At 38.9% G+C, this 22,829-nt stretch overlaps 1 protein-coding gene across 2 annotated transcripts in view; it reads left to right on the top strand.

The window, feature by feature from the left end:
* Positions 1-22,829, top strand: part of Stpg2 (sperm tail PG-rich repeat containing 2) — a 575,612-nt gene that overhangs the window by 344,978 nt on the left and 207,805 nt on the right. For both annotated transcript variants that reach the window (XM_060392630.1, XM_060392631.1), the window contains one exon: positions 7,214-7,329. In XM_060392630.1, coding sequence (XP_060248613.1) covers positions 7,214-7,329 — 116 coding nt within the window. The remainder of the gene's footprint in view (positions 1-7,213; positions 7,330-22,829) is intronic.

Below are 22,829 nucleotides of genomic sequence, written 5' to 3'. Positions count from 1 at the left end.
AGACTTTTCTTCGGTGTTGGATGAGAAAGGTTTTTTTTCCTTCCAAAACCTGTGATTAAAACGTGGCATTTTGGCATATAAATAGGAAATGGATTCTGCATAATCCAGCTGTGAATCAGAGGTGGTGTAGTGATGTATTTCTTTGACCTGTAGCTCATGTGCAGGAGCACACATAATTGAAATATATTTTAAGACCAAGTGGAATAGATCTTTTTAATACTCCATAGCTTAAAACAGACCAAGTGGTAAAATGCAGGAAGATGAATGGGAGATGTTTTTCTTTACTTAATGCTCCTCAAAGGCATTCCAACAAAAAGAAATAAATGTACTAAATTACACTTGAAGAATTTCCTCTGTATATACACATAGAATATATACATACATACATATATACTCTGTGTATATATATAGTCTGTACACACACACACACATATATTCTGTACAACAATGAGTGAACACGTTTATCAGTTGTTGTAGTATTGTATAAGCACAGAGGATAGCCTAGGTTTCATCATAATTGAGAATAAAATGTCCCAAAATAATAGCGTTTGGACAACAGGCTTACCTGTTGCATTAACCTTTGTGAATCTGGGTCAGTGCAGTTGCAATTTTCAATTAACTAACTGGTATTATACAGTCAGTTTCCAATGGCAGGTTTTTATTCTAGTTATTGTAACAATGCATACATTTTTCTATGTATGAAACTCCATCTCTTCTGTTTTTTTTGTTTGTTTGTTTGTTTTTCCATATGAAGTTGAGAATTGTTCTTCCAAGTTCAGTAAAGAATTGTGTTGGTATTTTGATGGGAATTGCATTGAATCTGTAGATTGCTTTTGGCAGGATGGCCATTTTCACTATGTTAATCCTACCGATTCATGAGCACGGGAGATCTTTCCATCTTCTGATATCTTCTTCCTTCAAAGACTTGAACTTTTTTTTCAAATAGGTCTTTCACTTGCTTGGTTAGAGTCACCCCAAGGTACTTTATGTTATTAGTGGCTATTGTGAAGGGTGTTGTTTCCCTGATTTCTTTCTTGGCCCTTTTACATTTGGTATACAGAAAGGCTTCTGAGTTTTTTGAGTTAATTTTGTATCCAGCCACTTTACTGAAGGTGTTTATCAGCTGAAGGAGTTCTCTGGTTGAAATTTGGGGTCACTCATGTATACTATCATATCATCTGCAAATAGTGATACTTTGACTTCTTCCTTTCCGATTTGTATCCCCTTGATCTCCTTTAGTTGTCTTATTGCTGTAGCTAGGATATCAAGTACTATGTTGAACAGGTATGGAGAGTGTGGGCAGCCTTGTCCTGTGTCTGATTTCAGTGGGATTGATTTACTTTTCTCTCCATTTGGTTTGATGTTGGCTATAGGCTTGCTGTGTATTGTCTTTACTATGTTTAAGTATGTACCTTATATCCCTGATCTCTCCAAGACTTTAAACATGAATGGGTGTTGGATTTTGTTAAATGCTTTTTCGGCATCTAAGGAGATGATCATATGGCTTTTCTCCTTCAGTTTGTTTATATGGTGAGTTTACATTGATGAATTTCCCACCCCTTTATGCCTTGGATGAAACCTACTTGGTCATGGTGGATGACATCTTTTATGTGTTCTTGAATTTGATTTGCAAGTATTTTATTGAATATTTTTGCATCAATGCTCATAAGAGAGATAGGTCTGAAATTCTCTTTTTTGTTTGGTAGGTCTTTGGTTTAGGTATCAAGGTGACTGTGGCTTCATAGAATGAGTTTGGTAATGTTCCTTCTGTTTCTATTTTGTAGAATAGTTTGAAGAGAATTGGAGTTAGCACTTCTTTGAAAGTCTGTTAGAATTCTGCACTGAAATCATCTGGCCCTGGGCTTTTTTTGGAAGGGAGACTTTTTTATGACTGCTTTATTTCCTGTTTCTGCAACCATTCTGTTAGTGTGTGTCTTTTAATTGGAGAGTTGAGTCCATTGATGTTGATAGATACTAGTGACCAACAATTGTTACTTTCTTTTGATGTCAGGTTGGTGGTGTTGCTGAGTTTCATTGCCTGTATTCTTTGTGTGTGTTTGTGTGTGTGTGTGTGTGTGTGTGTGTGTAGTTGTCTATTTCCTCTGTTTCCTTAGATGTAGTTGTTTTCTTTGGCTTGGAGTTTTCCTTCTAGTATCCTCTGTAGGGCTGGGTTGCTGTGTAGATATTGTTTAAATTTAGTTCTTTTATGAAATATTTTGTTTTCTCCATCAGTGTTGATTAAAGCTTTGCTGGGTAGAGTACTCTGGGTTGGCATCTGTGGTCCCTTAGTGTCTGCATGACATCTGCTCAGGCCCTTCTGGCTTTCATAGTTTCTGTTGAGAAGTCTGGTGCGATTCTGATAGGTCTACCTTTATATGTAACTTGGCCTTTTTCTCTTGCTGCTTTTAATTTTGTTGTTGTTGTTGTTGTTGTTCCGTAGGTTTAGTGCTTTGACTATGATGTGATGTGAGGAGTTTCTTTTCTGGTCTAGTCTATTTGGTGTTTTGCCGGCCTCTTTTATGTTTATGGACATCTCTTTCTTTAAGTTGGGAAATTTTTCTTCTATATTTTTTTTGAAAATATTTTCTCGACCTTGGAGCCTGGAATCTTCTTTTTTATCTGTTCCTTTTATTCTTAAATTTCATCTTTTCGTGGCATCCTTAATTTCTTGGATGTTTTATGTTTGGGACTTTTCTGATTTTACTTTTTCTTTGAGAAAAGTATCAATTTCTGCAAGTGTATCTTCAGTACCTTAGATTCTCTCTTCCATCTCTTGTATTCTATTGGTAATGCTTACCTGTGTGGTTCCTGATCTTTTCTCTAAGTTCTCCACCTCCAGGGTTTTCTCTGTTTGTGTTTCCTTTTTTGATTCTAATTCTGTTTTTATGCCATATATCATTTCCTTCATTTGTTTGAATGTGGACTCCTGTTTTTCTATGATGGTTTCTATTTTTTTTTTGTTCATTTTCTCACTATATGTCACTATCTGTGCCTCTCTTTGTGCTTCTATTTGTTTGTCTGTATTTGCCTGTATTTCTTTGAGAGCTTTGTTCATTTCCTTTTTATTTGCCTGCATTTGTGTGGCTATTTCTTTGAAAGCTGTGTTTGTTTCCTCTTTATGTACCTCTATTTGTGTAGATATTTTTTCATTTCTTCTTTATGTGCCTCTAATAAGTGGATAAGCATACCTTTAAAGTCATTTTTCTGTGTTTCTGTTGAATTGAAATACCCATTGATTTTGGGGGTTGTTGAAGCCATGATGTCCTGATTTTTGTTGGGTGTGTTCTTACGCCAACCTCTGGTCATCTGCCTATCTATAACCTTCACTGCTTGTTCCTTGATTCTGTACTTCAGACTGGGTTTGTCTTTCTCTGGTGTCTGGAGCATTCTTCAGGAAGATGAGAGACATCCACTGGTTTGAGAGTGTGTGTTGGTGTTTCAGCTGTACCTAAGGGAGGAAGATCCACTGGTGCAGATGCACAATTGAGGGCAAGCAAGCATGCGTATGTGTGTGGAAGTGTGTCTTGAAGGACAGAGTGCTAGAGAGTGTAGATGCTTGGAATGTGGGGAGGAGTGCAGGCACAGGAGAGGGTATGGATGCTGGCACTGTTTATGGGCACAGTTTGTGGGTGCTGTTTGTGGGTCAATGAGCATGCACAGATTTCCTGAATACCTCAGTGGTCTACAGCCCTGTCATACTGTCCTTCTGGTATTCAGATCTGTCTGTGCTCCAGCAGTTGTTTCCCTGGACTTCACTGGTAGACCTGCAGAGCAGGGGCTTCAATGTTGAGAATGCTGTCCCAAGAATCCCTATGTTGCCCACAATGGGGCTGTGGGTTTTAGGGATCCTATGTCTGGCTGATAGCATAGAAGAACCCTTGTTTTGAGGATCTGCAAGCACTCACTTGAAGGTGCACTCACTCTCCAGCAGGACCATTCCGAAAGCACAGGGGTTCCCCCCTGTTCTCTACTCTCAGATTTGATCCTCCTGGAGTGAATGTGAGTGTACGTGATCCATCAGCTCAGTGGTGCTGCAGCTGCAAAATTTGGAGGCTGGTGTTGTGGTCCACTGATAGTCCAGCCTCCACGGCAGAACTAGGAGGCCGCTGGAACAGATGCCTTTTGGAAGGCCCTGGGAAGCCCTGGACCTGGTTGGCCTGGTGGAGCCACCTGCACTGAGCTCTGTGCTAGGAGCAGCATGTGGGCACTGCGTGCTGGGCACTGCACCCTGTGGCAGGTGTGCTGTGGGCTGCTTCCTCAGCCTCTGCCTTCGCCAATGAGGGAGTAGGGAGGGCCCGACAAGGAAGTGCTGGGGGATTGTGTATTCTCTGTCTCAAATCTCAAGCAGTTGATTCTGTGCTAGGAGAAGCCAGCCCTGTGCACTATGCTAGGAGCCACAGGCACTGCAGGCCACCTCTGCTGCTGCCTCAGCTGCTGCCTCAGCCAAGGAGGGATTAGGGAGGCCCGTCAAGAGGAAGTGCCTGGGGATTGAGTTCCCAGGAGAAGTGTGCAGAGAAGTTCGCAGTTGACGTGAATCCAAATGGTCACAGCTCATGGTTTGTCCCCTTTCTCCCAGGAAGCCTCAGTGTCAACGTTCTGGGGTTAGCTGCCCCTCTACTTTCCAATTTCTGAGTTTCAGATCCTCTGCCCTTCAGATATGGCACTCACTGGTTTCCACCATCTTGAATATCCTGAAAGTCCATCTCTTAAGATATTTAGTTTAAATATATGTGTGTTATTCTGCTACATTCTAAAAACATATACATTATATTATCTTACTGTCATGTATGTAGTTGTTTTATAGTAAGGGTAGACATGTTAAAATAGACGTGCCTTGGTAGATTATTATTCATTAGCTTCCTACAATGATGTCTGTAGCAAGGGGTAACTGTTAATTCAGTTGGTATGGAATGCTTGAACTAGAGCTTAGATGGCATCTTTAAATTTTGAAATGCTCTACCACAATGAGGCAAAGGTTAAAATGATTCATATGGATGTTCAGGTTCTGAAAAGCTATTAGCTGTAAAAGGATAAGGAATGGAAGCTCATAAGTGTATAGTTCTGAATGAATGTTGGCTAGAGATACAGAAGTGTTAAATATATATCCCACTATATCTTTGTGTTTACTTTACTACCTCACTGTTTCTGTTCATTGATGGAATTCTATGCCCAAAATTACCTTTATATTCCTAGACTGTCTCCTGAATTCCTTGTTGTAATTTCACCCATTACACCTGCTCTGACATATTCTACACATACATGGAAGCATGAAGTCTGTTGTTTTGAAGTGTTTCATTTCATAGAGCTCTTTATTGAAGCACAGGATTTGGCATGGGAAAGACTTCATGAACTTTGGGTAGACAAGGAGGGGAGCAAATTAACCTGTCTATATTTACACTGTCAAGTTGCATAAATCTAGTCACAATCTGTTCACTAGATTCTCTTCCTGTTTTTCTGTACTCTCCTTTTCTTCTATTGGTCTCTTAACTTTTAGTCTCTTGTTTAGCTTTCTATTTCCATACATCACCCCTGGGAGTAACTTCATCCATTTCTCCTATGTTATTAACTGGAATCTCTGTTTCCAGGTCAGCTTTCTACTGAGCTTTGTCTTTTCAATATTATTACTTGGACACCCTTACAACCTTCATGCATAAATCATTCTTACCAAACTCAAGATGTCCTTTTCTAATATCTTCTTTCCATATTCCCCTTGTTATGATCATAAGATTACTATTTTCATAGATATAGTATATCTTTATTTTCTGTAAATATATAATAGATATATATTTATATAGATATATAAATATTTTCTTTATTTGTGGTGGTGGTGGTGGTGGTGGTGGTGGTGTGTGTGTGTGTGTGTGAGCACAGAGGCCTGAAGATTAGACTCCCTGTAGTTGGAGGTAGAGGTGGCTGTGAGCCACCTTACCTGAATTCTGGGAACCAAAATTGGATTCTCTGTGAGAACTGCAAGTGCTGTTAACCACTAAGCCTTCTTTAACCCAGCCAACTAAAGCCGTCTCTTTATTGCAGCCATTCTAGAGCCATTTCACTGTCTCAACCATTGTAGATTTTCAAACACTGTTCATACTTAATGTCCTTTGTATCTCTTAGAGAATGCTTAGTTTTCTTCTACACTTTCCAAATGTTCATAAATGCCTACCTGGTGTTTGTGAAATGGACCATCTTCAAGTTGTCTCTTTCTATAATGTACTTCCAGACTTTACTTTAGTACTTTTTCATGAGTCTCCTTTATTCTAAAACATTTTTTAAATAAAACCTTGTTTTAGTCTGTCTCTCTTTGTGTATACTCATGTTCATGTATGTGGAGATCGGAGAATACCTTGTAGGAATTGGTTCTCTCCTTCCACCACATGGGTTTCAAGGAGCCAATTCAGGCCATCAAGCTTATTGGCAAACTAATGTACCTACTGAGCCACCTCATTGGCCCACATACAACTTTTAAGAGCAATTTACTATTTATTGAAGTAGGCCTTTTTTGTTTGTTTGTTTTTAAACAAAGACTGTGGGTATCTAACAAACATTTACGTGGAATCTAAACAAGTAAAGGATGGAGTCTGCACTTGTTTAACCGCAGTGTTTAATTCCCTATACTCAGCTTTTCTGCAAAGCATCATCTAGTCATTCTTAGAACTTAGGGGTATGATAATGTGCAGGTTGAGAACCATTGTGTTCACATTAGGTATACATTAGGTATCCCTTAAGTATGATAATGTTTTTAGGATCATGTGTTTTCCAGTCAAATAATCTATAATACATTGTTCCATTTAAACCCTATTTTTGAAGTGTGGATTTTATATATTTGTTGCCAAGAATGCTATGCAATCACCTGTGTGTCCTTCAAATCATCTTCACTTTTCTAAATGCAGTTGTCATGACTCCCTCAATGAATGTGAATGAATATTTGGGAAATAAATAACTTACGTATATTTTTTTATGATGTGTGTATTGAGGAATTATAGTTTTGTCTTCTTTTTGGAAATTGTTTTCATACTACATTTAACAACTGATCAAATAGACATCGTCATTTTATACTTATCGTGGTTCAGAGCCCGTAACTGCTTAGAAAAAAAATGCATAAGAACATTAGTTTATTTTGTAGATTATGAACACAAGCATAAGAGTAATAGCTAACTGAGTAATGTCAGTAAGTGTAAGCCCACACTTTAAATTTATGTTTCTCTTCTCTTAGGACCCGCAACATACAGCCCTGTTGTAAGGAGGTCTTGTGCCATAATCTCATTTATTAAAGGACCAAAACGTTTTGGACAAATTCCTGAGAAGTCTCCTGGCCCAACGACATATGAGGTTTGTCAGTGCTTGCTCTCAGCTATGCCATGAATAGAATGATTTCTAGAAAATATACAGCATGTGCACACTGAGTTCTTCCTATGAGTTTATGATATTACTGACTAATCATTTTTTACTTGATTAAGATAGTTTTGAAGATGTATTTTGACATTTTAAGAAAAAGTATTGAAGAATTGTAGATTTAACAGTGTATTAATTTTGCCTATATACTCTATAACATTGACATATAAAACATCTATTTAACTATAAATTTAAAAAATTGGATTTTTTATACTTTTAATGTATATTTATATATTTACTATTTTAATATGTTTCATTTGGCTTCATAATGATTGAAAGTCTTCTAAGCTGAGGGCCTTCTGAGAGTATGACTTAAATTTGTATAAACATGGAGGGAATTGTGCTTGTATTAAGTCTTTATAATCCTTTTAGGTGTATTTTATAGGATATATGATGAGCATTTGTAGGCTTCAGTGTTTACATTCTGGGCCAGGGTTACCTGTATGGTTCATGAGAAGTGAGTCTTAACCAGGCCAGATGGAAGAGTCTCACAAGACCGAGGCTGAGACAAGTTTATTGCAAACAGTCAGACTTTTATTCCCTATCAGAAACAGGATATGATGGTGGTTGCCAGATCAATACAGTGGTAGTTGCTAGGAGTGAGTGATGTTTTCAAGCTATATAGGATAGACAAGATTAATGTCTCAGACCCATTGTCCTGTCAAGCATCTGTATGCTTTGTTGACTTCTAGGGAACACAGAGAATCACAAGGCAGCCTGCAGGTTTCACTGCCTGAGGGAGTCCCTTCATTTCTTAGAGCTGAAAGGCACAAAGTGCCCCAGGAGCAATGACTCTAACTGAAAAACCCATGATGCATGCTTCTCAAGGCAGTTACACCAGGCCAAGTCCATGATTCCCCACAGTCACTGGTATTAGTTATTTGTATGTTTGGTATAGGGATCATCTTGTCTTCTGCGGATAGTCTACTTCCAGTGGAATGAATGCCATAGCTTCTACAGGCTGTGTGCAATACAAATGAAAACATTCCTGCTGATTTTGTAGTCTCACTTTCACGGCATATATGTCACAATTGTCCCTTTTATATATCTTTATTAGTAAAGTAGTGTTCTTATAGGTAGTATATACTTTTGGCTCATATTTATGTCCATTCTTCATAAATCTTTAAATGAAACTGTTTAATATTACATCTTTATTCAAATCTATTATTTGACAGGTAAGTCCCTTTTCTTGGAATTTTAAAACTTCTTCAGGATGCTTTACATGTCCTTTGCTTCTTTCTTTCTCTGGTATTTTTTTTTTTTAATTTGGGGTTAAGCAGCATGCATTGTAAGTTCTGATCCATTTATATTCTTTTTGGTGTACTTAACAGTGACTTTTGCACTTTGTATATTTTAATGACGTTAATTATTATTATTATCATCCTTTTCTTTCCAATGTAGGGCTCCTTTACACCTTTTGTACCAGGCTCCTGTTATGATGATGATGTTCTTCTGTTCTTGATTTATTTCTCTATTCTGAATGATAAGTTCACATTTCATTTTCTTTAAGAGGAGTTGTTGTTTCATTTCCTTAAGTCTTGAGTCCCTCATACTGCCTGTTCCTTCCTTGTCTGGGGAGAGCTGGCTTAGTTTCTTTGAGATTCCTTTGTGCGTTACTTGTTGTTTTTCTGTTTGTCTTGGATTTTGAGCTTGTGAGTATAATAAACCTTCAAGAAGACCTTTTGTCTGAATGTAATGAAGAACTACATGCCTATTTTTTCTATGGTGTGAGCAATTCTCTCCTATTATTTAATTAAATAGGTTTCCTAAGCCCTTTTTTCTCTTTAATTTTGTATCATTAGAAATAAGAATATTTATTTACTGAAGGTATCTTACAAGAACTTCTTCATTATTTTCTTGTGTGGCATTCATTCATAAGGGTTATGTCTCAAGACCAATTACCTACCAAATATCTCACTTGCTAATTTTCTCCTTGGGGCTTAAGATTTCAGCATATGATTTGACAGTGCAGTGTGCCAAGGTTGTTTAAGGTTAGAGGTGTGGAAAAATAATTTTTTAGGGAACTTGAGAGTCTGTATTGATTCCAAAGAATCACTTTCAAGATGCAAGGAGGCATTCTTACATGTCTAGAGTTCTGCTTTTAGCAAACTGGCTCCATTTTCTCTATGTATGTTATTATACAATTACATTATAAAATAAGTTTCATTGCTTAAAGATGAACGAGGAAAAAAATTTTTTTTCAATGCAATTTATTCAGGAACCTTGAACAATCATCTGACCCTGGGTAAAGCCAGCCCACTTTAAATAGCCTCTGGGTAGCCAACCTCAGCATGCCACGTGGGCAATGCAGATAGGTCCACATACATGGAAGCAAGCCAGATCCTCAGCCTTAGCCAAATGTGGAGTTGTTTGTGACAGAGAGCACTCACCATCAGGAAGGTGGAAGGCGGAAACCAGCTCCATCTTTAAGGCGCGGCATTATGCAGCTCTCTACAGTTCCCCCTTTTTGTTTTGGACGCATCAGGCAAGAGTAGAGGTCTGATCTCTGATATTAGAAATAAATTGGGACTTTGTACTGATGTTCATTTAGGTGTCATCCACCCAAAGAGCATCAGACCCGTCTGATACCTTTTTCTCAGAGGCAGGACCTGGGGCATCAACCCGCATGCAATCAGACATGCTCTTCTCTGGGTCTACAGCGGCTGACCCTGAGTGCAGTGCTTAGCCTCGCATCCTGAGCGTAACATTTTGGCTTTTTATGGTAGCCAACCATGCTTGGGGAGACTGTCCTGCTTCAATGGCTGTAAAGGCCTGAATGGTCATGGCTGCATTACGGTGTTGTGAGACTCTAATCTTGCATATATACCACAGGCAAACCAAGGTGACCAACACCAGAAGGCCTGCTAACGCTCCCATGCCTGCCCATTCCTTCAGATGATTCATGGCTGCAGCAATCCGTGATGATAATCCTGTGGCTGGTCCTGCGTCCACTCTGGTAGAATTTACCATGACAATGGCCACCCTCAGCTGCTCCATCGTAGTATCGAATTCTCCAGTCCAATTACCTAAAATATAGCTAGACAATTGTTTAGACAGATTTGCAGCACAGGGAAAATTCTCATGTTGTATGCTAGTGACTCAAAGTCCAGCATACTTTCATTGACAGCCATTTAAAACTACATGTATGAAAAAGATAGTTTTATTTGATTAAGAGAAAAATGACAAATCTTAATTATTTGCAACAAGGATAAAAACTATCAGAAATAGGGATGCAAAAAGGTATTTATAATAGGACTTGTCTATTGAAAGACCCATGAGTGCCATTATTATTATTATTTTTTTTTATTATTATTATCTTATGCTTATATCAGTTCATTTCTACCTTATAAGTACCAATTCAATTTGATCTAGACCCTGAAAATCTAAAACAAAAAATATGTTCTTTGACTACTGTAGCAATCTAGTAAGGAAAATAGGTAAATGTTTCAATTATAATATAATATTTATAGTTTGGAGAATAGATAAAGAATATAAAGGTGTGTGCAGTAAGGAAGTAAGTAAAAAAGAGTTAATTAAACTTGATATTTTTTTATAAAATATGAAAATATTATGAAAGTTTTCTCTTTAGACAAGCTGAAAAACATGATATAGAAAAATACAATTACACATACAAACCTACTGGAACTTTAAAATATACAAAAGCTGTTATTTTTCTTTGTACTTAAAATGATTTGTTGGATATTGGGTCTGTATGTGTATGAGAATGCAAAGAATGTTAAAATACTGTTTGTCTCCTCTCTGAACTATAGACGTTGAAGATTTCTGAGTAAAATTGCTACTAGATATTAGAAAACACTGAGAATTATAGTAATATGGATCAAACTAAAATCAAATTTAATTTTTTAATATTTAAAATATGGCTTTCTTCCCTAATTTCCTGCTAAATTACAAATAAAAAATAAATCACACACACATACACACATGCTCACATGATTTTGATATTGAATAAAGAATAGTTCAAAGACATTTCACCCAAATATGTGTATTAAAATGTGCAGAAATGGTTTATTAATATATTTTTCAAAAAATCTGACAAACATTATCCTAAAAGTCTGGGCACACGGTTTTTGTTTTTGTTTTTTGTTTTTTTGTTTTTTTCTGAAACTGATACTCCAGCCATGGACCACTCATGGAGATGGCCTGCACAGAGGTAGCCCATGGCATTTCAGTATCCAAGTGGCTTCCATAGTAATGGGGATAGGAACTGTCTCTGACATGAACTGATTGGACTGCTCTTTGATCACCCCTCTCCCCCCCAGAGGGGAGCAACCTTACTAGGCCACAGAAGAAGACAATGCAGCCACTCCTGCTGAGACCTGACAGACTAGGATCAGAGGGAAGGGGAGGAGGACCTCCCCTATCAGTGGACTGGGAGAGGCACAGGGGTGGAGAAGAGGGAAGATGGGATTGGGAGGGGAGGAAGGAGGGAGGTACAAGGGGGATACAAAGTGAATAAACTGTAATTAATAAAAATTAAAAAATTGGAAAAAAACCAATCTGATTTGAAGTTTTGAGGTCAGCGTTTCATAATCCTTGGAAATGTATCTTAGAGTTTTGATTTTAGAACTTGCACTTCAAGCATAAAAATCATCACTTATTGCTTAAGGAGAGTTCTTAAATTCTACCTGTCATTCGTCATGATGCGATTTGATGTGCTGGGGTAGGTTGGTTGCAGTGCTCTTCTTTTCTGAGGGGTAGGACAGTTAGTGTAGGGATTAAGAGGCAGGGAGGGTGGGGTAGAGAAGAGAGGAGGGACATGGCTATGATTGGGATGTAAAGTGAATAAATAACTAAATTAATTTTAAAAAGAAGGTATCCAACTCTCCGTGCACCTTGTCCTTCCTTTAGTTCTTCATTTGTGTTTAACACAGCTTGATTTTACTATTCCTTCAATTTATTCAATTTTATGCATTTTTGGGAGCTTAAGTTTTCTTGTAGAAAACATAATCTCAGCCTGTCATTGTGGGAATCTGCCCCAGCCCAGAGTATGATATGCTGAGTGTTGTGCCAAGACATTTAAGGGAGTCATTTCAGTAGCTCTTGTATTTGAAGAGAAATGGAAAAGTGGATCCTAAAGACAAAATTCTAATTTAGAAGATTGGTTGATTACATATTTCATTTTTTCCCTGAGTTATGAACTCTTCTTGTTATTTTTAGATGTATATCCATACATGTGTATATATGGACACACACACACACCCCGTACTGAGTTCATTTAGCATTGTGTGTATGTACGTCTGTTTAATACTGACTGCTTGCGATTGGGCAACCTATTGTGGCTCTTCCCTGAATAAAATTGATTCTCCATCTCTCAACAGCCGCCATCTGCCTGTAACTCCTCATCTGAAGGTGAGGCCTTATGAACTTTCCCCTTCAACATTGGCATGTTACCTGGAGCTGTCACTCTACAGCCATATGGTTGAGGTTTCATGGATGGAACCTTATTGCCATGTCTTCATGATATTATGCCAAATCAGGTGTTCTGGTTGTGTGGCTCTTACACTCTTTTTTTTTATTTATTTAACTTTTATTAATTACACTTTATTCATTTTGTATCTCCCCATAAGCTCCTCCCTCCTCCCATCCCGGTCCCCCCTCCCCCCCTTTCTGCATGCATGCCCCTCCCCATGTCCACTGATTAGGGAGGTCCTTCTCTCCTTCTTTCTGATCTTAGTCTATCAGTTCTCATCAGAAGTGGCTGCATTGTCAGGCTTCTAGGTTATCTCTATGAATAGTCCTTGGTTGGAGTATGAATCTCTGGGAAGTTCCCTGTGTTCAAATTTTCTTGTTCTGTTGCTCTCCTTGTGGAGTTCCTGTCCTCTCCAGCTCTTACTATTTCCCACTTCTTACATAAAATTCCATTCACTCTGCCTGTCAGTTGGCCCTCAGGCTCAGCATCTGCTTTCACAGTCTGCATGGCAGAGGCTTTCAGAGGCCCTCTGTGGCAGGTTCCGAGGTTGTTTCCTGTTTTCTTCTTCTGGCTTTCAGAGGCTCTCTGTAGCAGGTTCCTAGGTTGTTTCCTGTTTTCTTTTTCTTCTGATGTCCATCCTCTTTGCCTTTCAGGATGGGGATTGGACATTTTAGTTAGGGTCCTCTCTTTTGCTTAGTATGTTTAGATGTACAGATTTTAGTGGGTTTATTCTATGTTGTATGTTTATATGACCTTGTGTGTCTTTTTGCTTCTGGGACAACTCACTAAGGATGATCCTTTCCAGGTCCCACCTGTAAATTTCATGATTTTCTTATTTTTCGTTGCTGAGTAATATTCCATTGTATAGATGTACCACAGTTTCTGCATCCATTCTTCAGTTGAGGGGCATCTGGGCTGTTTCCAGCTTCTGGCTATTACAAATAAAGCTGCTACAAACATAGTTGAGCAAATGTCCTTTTTGTGTACTTGAGCCTCTTTTGGATATATGCCTAGGAGTGGTATGGCTGGATCTTGAGGAAGCGCTATTCCTAGTTGTCTGAGAAAGTGACAGATTGATTTCCAGAGTGGTTGTACAAGTTTACACTCCCACCAGCAGTGGAGAAGGGTTCCTCTTTCTCCACAACCTCTCCAGCTCATTGGTACAGGAGAAAACTTCCTGAACAGAACACCAACAGCACAGGCTCTAAGAACAACAATCAATAAATGGGACCTCATGAAATTGAAAAGCTTCTGTAAAGCAAAGGACACAGTCATCAAAACAAAGCGACTGCCCATAGATTGGGAAAGAATCATCACCAACCCTTTATCTGACAGAGGACTCATATCCAGTATATATAAAGAACTAAAGAAGCTGAAAAGCAGCAAACCAAGTAATCCACTTAAAAAATGGGGAACAGAGCTAAACAGAGAATTCTCTGTAGAGGAATATCGAATGGCAGAAAGGACTTAAAGAAATGCTCAACTTCATTAGCCATTAGGGAAATGCAAATCAAAACAACCCTGAGATTTCACCTTACACCCATCAGAATGGCCAAGATGAAAAACTCAAGTGACAACACATGCTCTTACACTCTTTGTTTCCTCTCTTTCACGATGCCCCCTGACTGTCATGTGTGGAAGGTGTTTTGTAGTTGTGTCTGTTGAGGTTGGGCACCTCACAGCCACATTTCCTCTGAGTTTTGAACAGCTTTGGATCTCTGTGATGGCCAAGAAGAAACTTCTTTGATGGAGGGTAATAGCTAAATGAGCTGTGGGTAGAAGGATGAGTGTTTATAATAGAGCTAGAAATTGTGTTGCTGTAGGAAAAAGGTAGCAATAGATTCTCCTCTTTGGTCTATGACCATGTCAGCTACTGAAAGTCTTTTAGGTTTATAGTATCAGGCATGAATTTGCTTCTGCTGAGAAGGCCATAAGCTCAATTAGACAGATATTAGTTACTCCCAAGATAAAAATGCCAGTGTTTTATCACTGAGGATATCTTTCTAGGCTGGTTATAGTCGTGATTATTATTCTATTGATGAATGAAAGTATGGTAAATGTGCACAATGGAATTCTGTTCAGCAGTAGAGAAAATGAAATCATGAAGTTTGTAAATAAATGGGTGAAACAGAAAAACACATCCTGAGTGTGGTAACCCAGACCCGGAAAGGCAGATGCTGCATGTTCTCTCTTGTTTGTGGATCACACTTCTAAATCCTTACATTCAACTATGTCACTTTAAGTAACTGTGGAAGATGGAAAAGATGAAAGGGAGTATGAAGGGAAAGGAATAAAAGGAGCTATAGGGCAGGGGAAAGTAGGACATGGGTACTATGAGAGGGAAATGACAAAATTGTGGAGAATGTTAACTGGGAGATAGGGAAAGGAAGGTAACACAGAAGGAGCTGGAGGAAGGAGAGATGGTAATGCTCCAGGATTTTTTTTTAATTAAAGTTTTATTTTTTATTAATTACAGTTTATTCACTTTGTAACCCAGCTGTAGCCCCATCCCTCATTCCCTCCCAATTCCATCCTCCCTCCCTCATTTCTCAAGCCTCTTTCCAAGTCCACTGATAAGGGAAGTCCTCCTCCCCTTCCATCTGACCCTAGCTTATCAGGTCTCATCAGGAGTGGCTGTATTGTCCTCCTCTGTGGCCTGGCAAGGCTGCTCCTCCCTCAGGAGGAGGTGTTCAAAGAGCTAGCCACTGAGTTCATGTCAGAGACTTTTTCTTCTAACTGATTTAGTGTTTCTGGTTTTACGTTGAGGTCTTTGATCTGCTTGGACTTTAGTTTTGTTCAGGGTGATAAATATGGATCTATTTGCATTTTTCATGCGGACATCCAGTTAGACCAGCACCATTTGTTGAAGATGCTGTCTTTTTCCCAATATATGTTTTTGGCTTCTTTGTCAAAAAACAAGTATGTGTGTGGGTTTATTTCTGGGTCTTCAATTCGATTATATTGATCCACCATTCTGTTTCTATGCCAGTTTTATTACTATTGCTCTGTAGTACAGCTTGATATCAGGGATGGGGATACCTCCAGACAATCTGTTGTTGTACAGGATTGTTTTGGCAGTTCTGGGTTTTTTTTTGTTATTCCATATGAAGATGAGAATTTTTTGTGGCTATTTGTGGCTGTTGTGAAGGGTGTTGTTTTCCTAATTTCTTTCTCAGCCCTTTTGTCTTTGGTATACAGAAGGATTCTGATTTTTTTTTTTTTTTTTTTTTTTTTTTTTAGTTAATTTTGTATCCAACCACTTTGCTGAAGTTGTTTATCAGCTGAAGGAGTTCTCTGGATGAATTTTTATGGTTGTTCATGTATACTATCATATCATCTGCAAATAGTGATACTTTGACTTCTTCCTTTCCAATTTGTATCCCCTTGATATTTTTTAGTTGTCTTATTGCTCTAGCTAGGACTTCAAGTACTATGTTGAAGAGATATGGAGAGAGTGGCAGCCCTGCCTTGTCCCTGATTTCAGCAGGATGTTTGAATAAGTCGTAGGGAATTACTATTTTATAAACCTAAGTAAAATACATAAATGACACACCCAAGGGGAGATAATACTTCCCCAAGGAGCGATAGAATAATAGACTCTCTCACACAAATCCATGGTTGGGTGTGAGAAATGCTCCTTTGTGTTGTTGGTCAGAAGAGTCCCAGGAGACTACCCAGACAGTATACTGCCTTTGCCAGTGGTTGCCTCTCAAATCTTGAAGCCAAGTCCCTTCATTTTTTTCACTTTCGTAGCCTTATGAGGCTTTGAAAGTCTGTTTTCCCAGGCCATAAGTTTTACTTGTAAGATGAGGCACGTGATTTGAAATCTCTGCTAGAGGTTGGCTACTGATAGGAGGAAAACATTTTTTCTTTTATTAAATTTCAATAGCAAAAGTCTTAGAAACATTGGTTATTTTCTTCCCTCCAAAAGCCAGAATGGAGCTTTCTAAATATTTTATGATCAAACCAAAAGTTTGAAAAAAGTGAAGCAGCAATAATTTCTTGGTGAGGCACTATATCAATTGGTTTTTTTTTTTTTTTACATTTTGTAAATAAAGTTGTTATTATTTTTATGGATTTTATAAAGAATGTATGTGTTAACCAAGAACTTCTACGATGAAAACTATTATTCCCCAATGAAGGAAACTGTAGAAAATAGTAGAGGTTGGAAAGGCCTGCATTGTTTGTAGATCAATAGGATTCATGCTGTCGCCATAGCTTTTCTTTCTTGAGATTATCATATACTTGGAAGTGCAATAGAACAGCTCTTCTAGGCTGGTTTCTTTTGCTTAGTAGGTGTGTAGTCTTTCCAGTCTCTTTCATAGCTTGATAAATATTTCCTTCATTGAATACATTCCTTTGTGTAGATGTTTTATGGTTTACTCACTGTTGAAGGAGAGCTTTCTTTTGTTATTTTGTGTAATTTAGAATAAAGTTGTGTGAGGTATCCCAGAAGCAGAAAGACACACATGGTATATACTTACTTATAAGTGGATATTAGATGTATAATATAGGATAAACATGCTAAAATCTGTACACCTGAAGACTAATCAAGAAGGAGGACCCTGGGTAAGATGCTCAATCTTCATTCAGAAAGGCAAATGAGACAGACATCAGAAGAGGGAGAAAACATGGAACAGGACAGGAGCCTACCACAGATGGCCTCTGAAAGACTCTATCCAGCAGAGTATCAAACCATATCCTGAGATTCATAGCTAAATTTTGGGCAGAGTGTACAGAATCTTATGAAAGAGGGTAGAGATAATAAGACCTGGAGGGAACAGGAGCTCCACAAGGAGAACAACAGAACATTAAAAAAAAAAAAAGAAAAAATCTGTGCCCACAGGTCTTTGCTGAAAATGATACTCCAACCAAGGACCATGCATAGAGATAACCTAGAACCCCTAGAATCCCTGCACAGATGTAGACCATGGCAGTTCAGTCTCCAAGTAAGTTCCCTAGTAATGACAACAAGGACTATCTCTGATATGAACTCAGTGGCTGACTCTTTGATCACTGCCACCTGAGGGGGAGCAGCCTTGCTAGTCCACAGAGGAATACAAAGAAGCCAATCCTGATGAAACCTAATAGACTAGGGTCAGATGGAAGGGGAGGAGGACCTCCCCTATCATTGGACTGGGGGAGGGGCATAGAAGAAGAAGAGGGAAAGAGGGTGGGATTGGGAAGGGATGGGGGAAGGAGCTACAGCTGGGATACAAAGTAAATAAACTGTAATTAATAAAAATAAAATTAAAATTAAAAAAGAATAAAGTTGTCATTGATATTAACATGTTTCCTTGAACCGTTCAACTTATTTGAGCAGATAGATTGCTGGAAGACGTGGATGGGGTTTCTTTCTTCAGGAATCTCACAACGTGGTTTCCTGTTTGTCAGGAAAGGTATTACTGCCTTTATCTGCAGCCAACAGTCAATTAAGTATATCAAGGACACCTGGTGTCTGATTAATCCAAAGAAGCCTGCCACAGCTCTAAGACCCCACCCTAGGATCTGGCTGTTCTGGCCTGTACACATTTCCCCTGCTGTAACTACCAGGCTGTTCTCCTCCCCACCCCCCAGACAGCAACTACCTGTTCTCTCAAAATTTCCTGTTTGTTTCGCTTTTTTTTTCCAGCCCCTCTCCCAACATGGCAGTCTGATTTCTAATAAACCTTTCTTTCTACCCATGTCATGGTATTGTTTGGTGGTCTCACTGCACCCTTGTTTATGGAAACTACCTTGAATTCCCATCATCAACGAATGAGGCACCACTGTCACTCCAGAAATTCAGGAACATTTTGTGGTGTTTTTGTTTGAGGTTTATATTTTGTTGCTGTTTTAACTTGAGAAATATTGAATGTCTTTAAGCGTTTTATCCTATGCTTGCTTACCACCTGTACATCTTTGAGGAAATATATTTTTAGTTTTTTTCCATATTTTGTAATTTAAATTTTGTTTTCACTGTTTGCTTTGGTTGTGACAGACTTTTGTTGTTGTTGTTGTTGAGATTTAACATACATGTCTACTTACTCCAGAAAGAGGCAGACCAAGTAATAATTGCACAACTGTCCGGTTTGGTGAGCCAGTTCTTTTTTTAACTGAGGTAACTAAAAGAAGTATGACTGAGGGATTATTTATAGGGAACAAGGATTATTCAAAAGAAGTTGCATCACCAGAAAGCCCATTCCAGAACAATTGCAATCCTGGAGATTTCTGCCCAGCCTGTAAGGAGCTCCATAATTTGAATACATCCCCCCCCCCCCCGTACCCCCTGCAGTTTGCCAGTTTGCCTGGTCAATCTCACTGTGTTTTCTCCTTTTTTTTTTTTTTTAATTGTAGGGGGGTCCCTAAAGAATCCTTCAAATGTTTGTTTTCTGGATAGGAACCTAAGACCTTTTGTAGCTTTTTGTTTACCTACTTTTCCCTCCTGGAGGAAATGCTTCAATTTTTAGGGAATTCTTCAATTCAGGAAACATGCCACACAAGGTTCCACTTTTTTTTTTTTTTTTTAAAATAGGAATTAGGTCTTTTTAAAAAATTCTATTTATTTATATTTATTTATTTCAATTTATTCACTTTGTATTCCTGCTGGAGCCCCCTCCCTTGTCTCCTCCCAGTCCCACCCACCTTCCATCTTCTCCCCTATGCCCTTCCCCTAGTCCACTGATAGGGGAGGACCTCCTCCCCTTCCATCTGACCCTAGTCTATCAGGTCTCATCAAGGCTGGCTGCATGGTCTTTCTCTGTGGGCTGGCAAGGCTGCATCTCCCAGGTTCCACTCTTGATTTAGCTGTTAAAAGCCTTTCCAACCGACAGGCCACAGACTACCCCGTGCCTGGGAGGGGATGATGCAGAGGCCATCTGTGTGCTTATTACTGTGTACAGTGCACAGTGCGGGTTGGTTCAGTGTTCATGCATTTGTGCTTTTGCTTTTTAATCTAAACTTTAGAATCGGTTTGTTTATGTACTAAAAATACCTTTCTGGAATTGTCCTTGATGATTTGCTGAACCCATAGGTCAAGTTGTTTTTATGTTTTTTTTTGTTTATTTAATAAAAAGTTTTATAGTTTTTCTCCTTTAAGTTTTACATGTTTTGTCGAGTTTTACCTAAGATTTTTCTTTTAAGGTGTGTTAAGTTCAGGAATTTTTTCACTTCATCCTATTTTGCCATTAGTTTTGTCATAATGGGTGTTGAATTTTGCCAAATTATTCTGTATATTTTTAATAAGAACTTCTTTATTGTGATCAAAAAAGATCATGTATAGACATGTAAATGAGAACCATTATTGCAATTATACAGACAGTATTTACTCATGGCTGAGACCTGATCTATGCTTACAACATGATGTGCCTCATCTGTCAGCATTGCTAATTGCAAATAATTCCATTATTTATTTATTTATGAAGCATAACTCTGGAAATGTCACTTAATTGGTGTAATTATCGCAGTATAATGACCTGAATGGCTTTCTTTGTGTAAGTACTACTGTGTGTGCCTCATTTGGAAACTACATGTGTTCCTTATGGACCAGGACTGATGAAAATGTAGCAGGAGAAGGAAAGTGATTAGAACACACTCCTGGTCATGCTGTTTGCTGTGCTTTGAGTTAAAAGTGGTCTTTGTATCTGGTTGGGGCTCTCATTACTTTCTCCAGTTGAATGGAAAAGAAACCAACTAGCTCAACTAGCTTCTGAGTAGAATCAATGGAACAGTATTCCTTCATATTTCTACATGATGCCGTAGCTAGGTCTACACAGAGCCTCTTGTTTTAAGAATCATTTAACTGTTTCTTTGCCATGTCTCTGCTGTGTGCAGTTGTCATTCAGCTTATCTTTATAATTTAATGTTTTATTTTTAAATTAAATAATTCAGTTATTATTTATTCACTTTACATCCTAATAGTAGCTCCCTTCCTTCTCTTCTCCCATTCCTACCCTCCCTCCCTCTTTTCTCTATCCCCATTCTCCTACCTCTCAGAAAAGGGCTACCCTCCCACCAACCCACACCAGCACATCAAGTCACATCAGGACTGAAGGTATCCTCTTCCTTAGTGGCCTGGAAAGGAAGCCCTGCCAGTGGGAAGTGATTAGAAAGCATGGAACAGAGTCCTTGTCATAGACAGACCCTGTTCCACTTACATGAAGACCAAGCTGCTCACTGGGTACATATGTATAGGGGGCCTAAGTCCTCTCTATGCATGCCCTTGGTTGGGTTGGTGTTTCAGGCTCTGCAACCACCCCTGGGCACAGATTACTTGCTTCTGTTGGTCTTTCTTTCTTTCTTTCTTTCTTTCTTTCTTTCTTTCTTTCTTTCTTTCTTTCTTTCTTTCTTTCTTTCTTTCTTTCTTTCTTTTTTGTTTTTTTCTGTTGTGGCTTTTCTGTCTAATCCAGGTTGTTCTATCCTTCCCCCAACACTTCCTCAGGGCTCCCAGCTCTCTGCCCAATGTTTGGCTGTGAGTGTCAGTATCTCTTTAGATCCATTGCTGGGTAGAGCCTTTCAGCGGACAGCTATGCTAGGCTCCTGTTTTCAAGCATAGCCGAGTGTCCTCATCATGTGGGTCTCCTAAAAATAGGAGTAGGGGCTGTCTCTGAATCTGTTACCTATTGCTGGTTCACTTTTCCCTGAGCTGCTTTGCCACTTCTCAGTTGGAAAGGATATGCTTAGTCTTGCTTAGACTTAAGATACTGAGGTGGATTGGTACCGATTGGGGGCTACCCCTTCCCTGGCAGGAAGGGAAGGGAGAGAGTGGGGGTGGGATTGGAAAGAGAAGAGGGAGGGGGCTGGGATCAGGGTGTAACGTGAATGAATGAATGAATGAATGAATGAATGAATGGAAAAAGTATAGTGTTAGGGGTTGGCTCTCTCCCTCGTGTGGGTCTTACATCAGCTCTACGTTTATCCCTGCACATCTTGTAGGCAGGTGAATTTTGGGTTGAGGTTTTGCGAGTGGTTTCATGTTCCCCTCCCTCCACTAGGAGTCCTGTCTGGTTAGAGGATGGACTCCTCAGTGTTCATGACCCCTTCTATTAAGGCTCTCAGCGAGAGTCTCCACATACTCTCAGGAGCGTACCCGTCGTAGGTCTCCTCCTTATCTCACAGATGCCCCGCCCGTGGTTTCTCTTCTCTCTGCAAGCCTGTGTCCACCTGCCCACCCTCTCCCCACCTTGGATCCCCACTAATGCATTCTCTACATGTTAGATTTGTAGTCTTCGGTGAAGACACAACCTAGTGGCTACAGGCGTAGCTCTTCCAATAACACACCGTTTTAGAGTGCAGTTATTAGCTTTATTTTCTTAATGAATAACATGGTTTTACAGTGGTTCCAGTTAGAACACTGAAAATAGAAACCACTCAAAAGATTAGTTCAGATTTTTTTAAATCTGTATCAGTGAAAATGAATTTTGCATATCATTATTGAGATACAGTTTTACAGTGTCTAGTATTCCATTTTGAATTTTTAAGGCAAGAATATTCACATATAATTTTCTTTACAAAACCATAAAAAATACAACTAATAATACATGTCTGTCAGACTAAATCAATTTCCCAATCATCAAATGCCCATTCTGATTAAGACTAGTTGCAGCTACATATAAAATAAAACAAGTAAATGTGGACATTTCTTCTTTTTTCATACAGAAGAGCTTGGCAGCCTAGGACTCCAAGGAAGACTCATGAATTTACCATGGTTGTGGGCTTCTGCTAGCTGACATAGCCAGGCTGTCTGGGTCAAGAGGCCAGGACAGAATGCTCACATGGTCTGGCTAGGAGGGAATGAACTGATACATATTCTCTTCCCTTTGAAAGACATCACTTTAAATTCACTGTGAAAAGTTATGTTTGCTATTTGGTAATAATTTTCTTTCCTTATGAGTAACCAGGACTGGCCACATCTTCCTGTAAAGAGTGTAGCTAAGGTTTGGGTGAAGTAAGGTCATTTACTAGAGTCCACCACATACCTTTTGAAGGATATGGATACACATTGAGAGGCATGAAGGACAACTGTTAA

The sequence above is a fragment of the Meriones unguiculatus genome, chromosome 10, assembly GCF_030254825.1.
Source record: "Meriones unguiculatus strain TT.TT164.6M chromosome 10, Bangor_MerUng_6.1, whole genome shotgun sequence".
Classification (NCBI taxonomy): domain Eukaryota; kingdom Metazoa; phylum Chordata; class Mammalia; order Rodentia; family Muridae; genus Meriones; species Meriones unguiculatus.
Note: the sequence above shows the minus strand (reverse complement) of the source record. Positions and strands in the feature narration are given on the sequence as shown.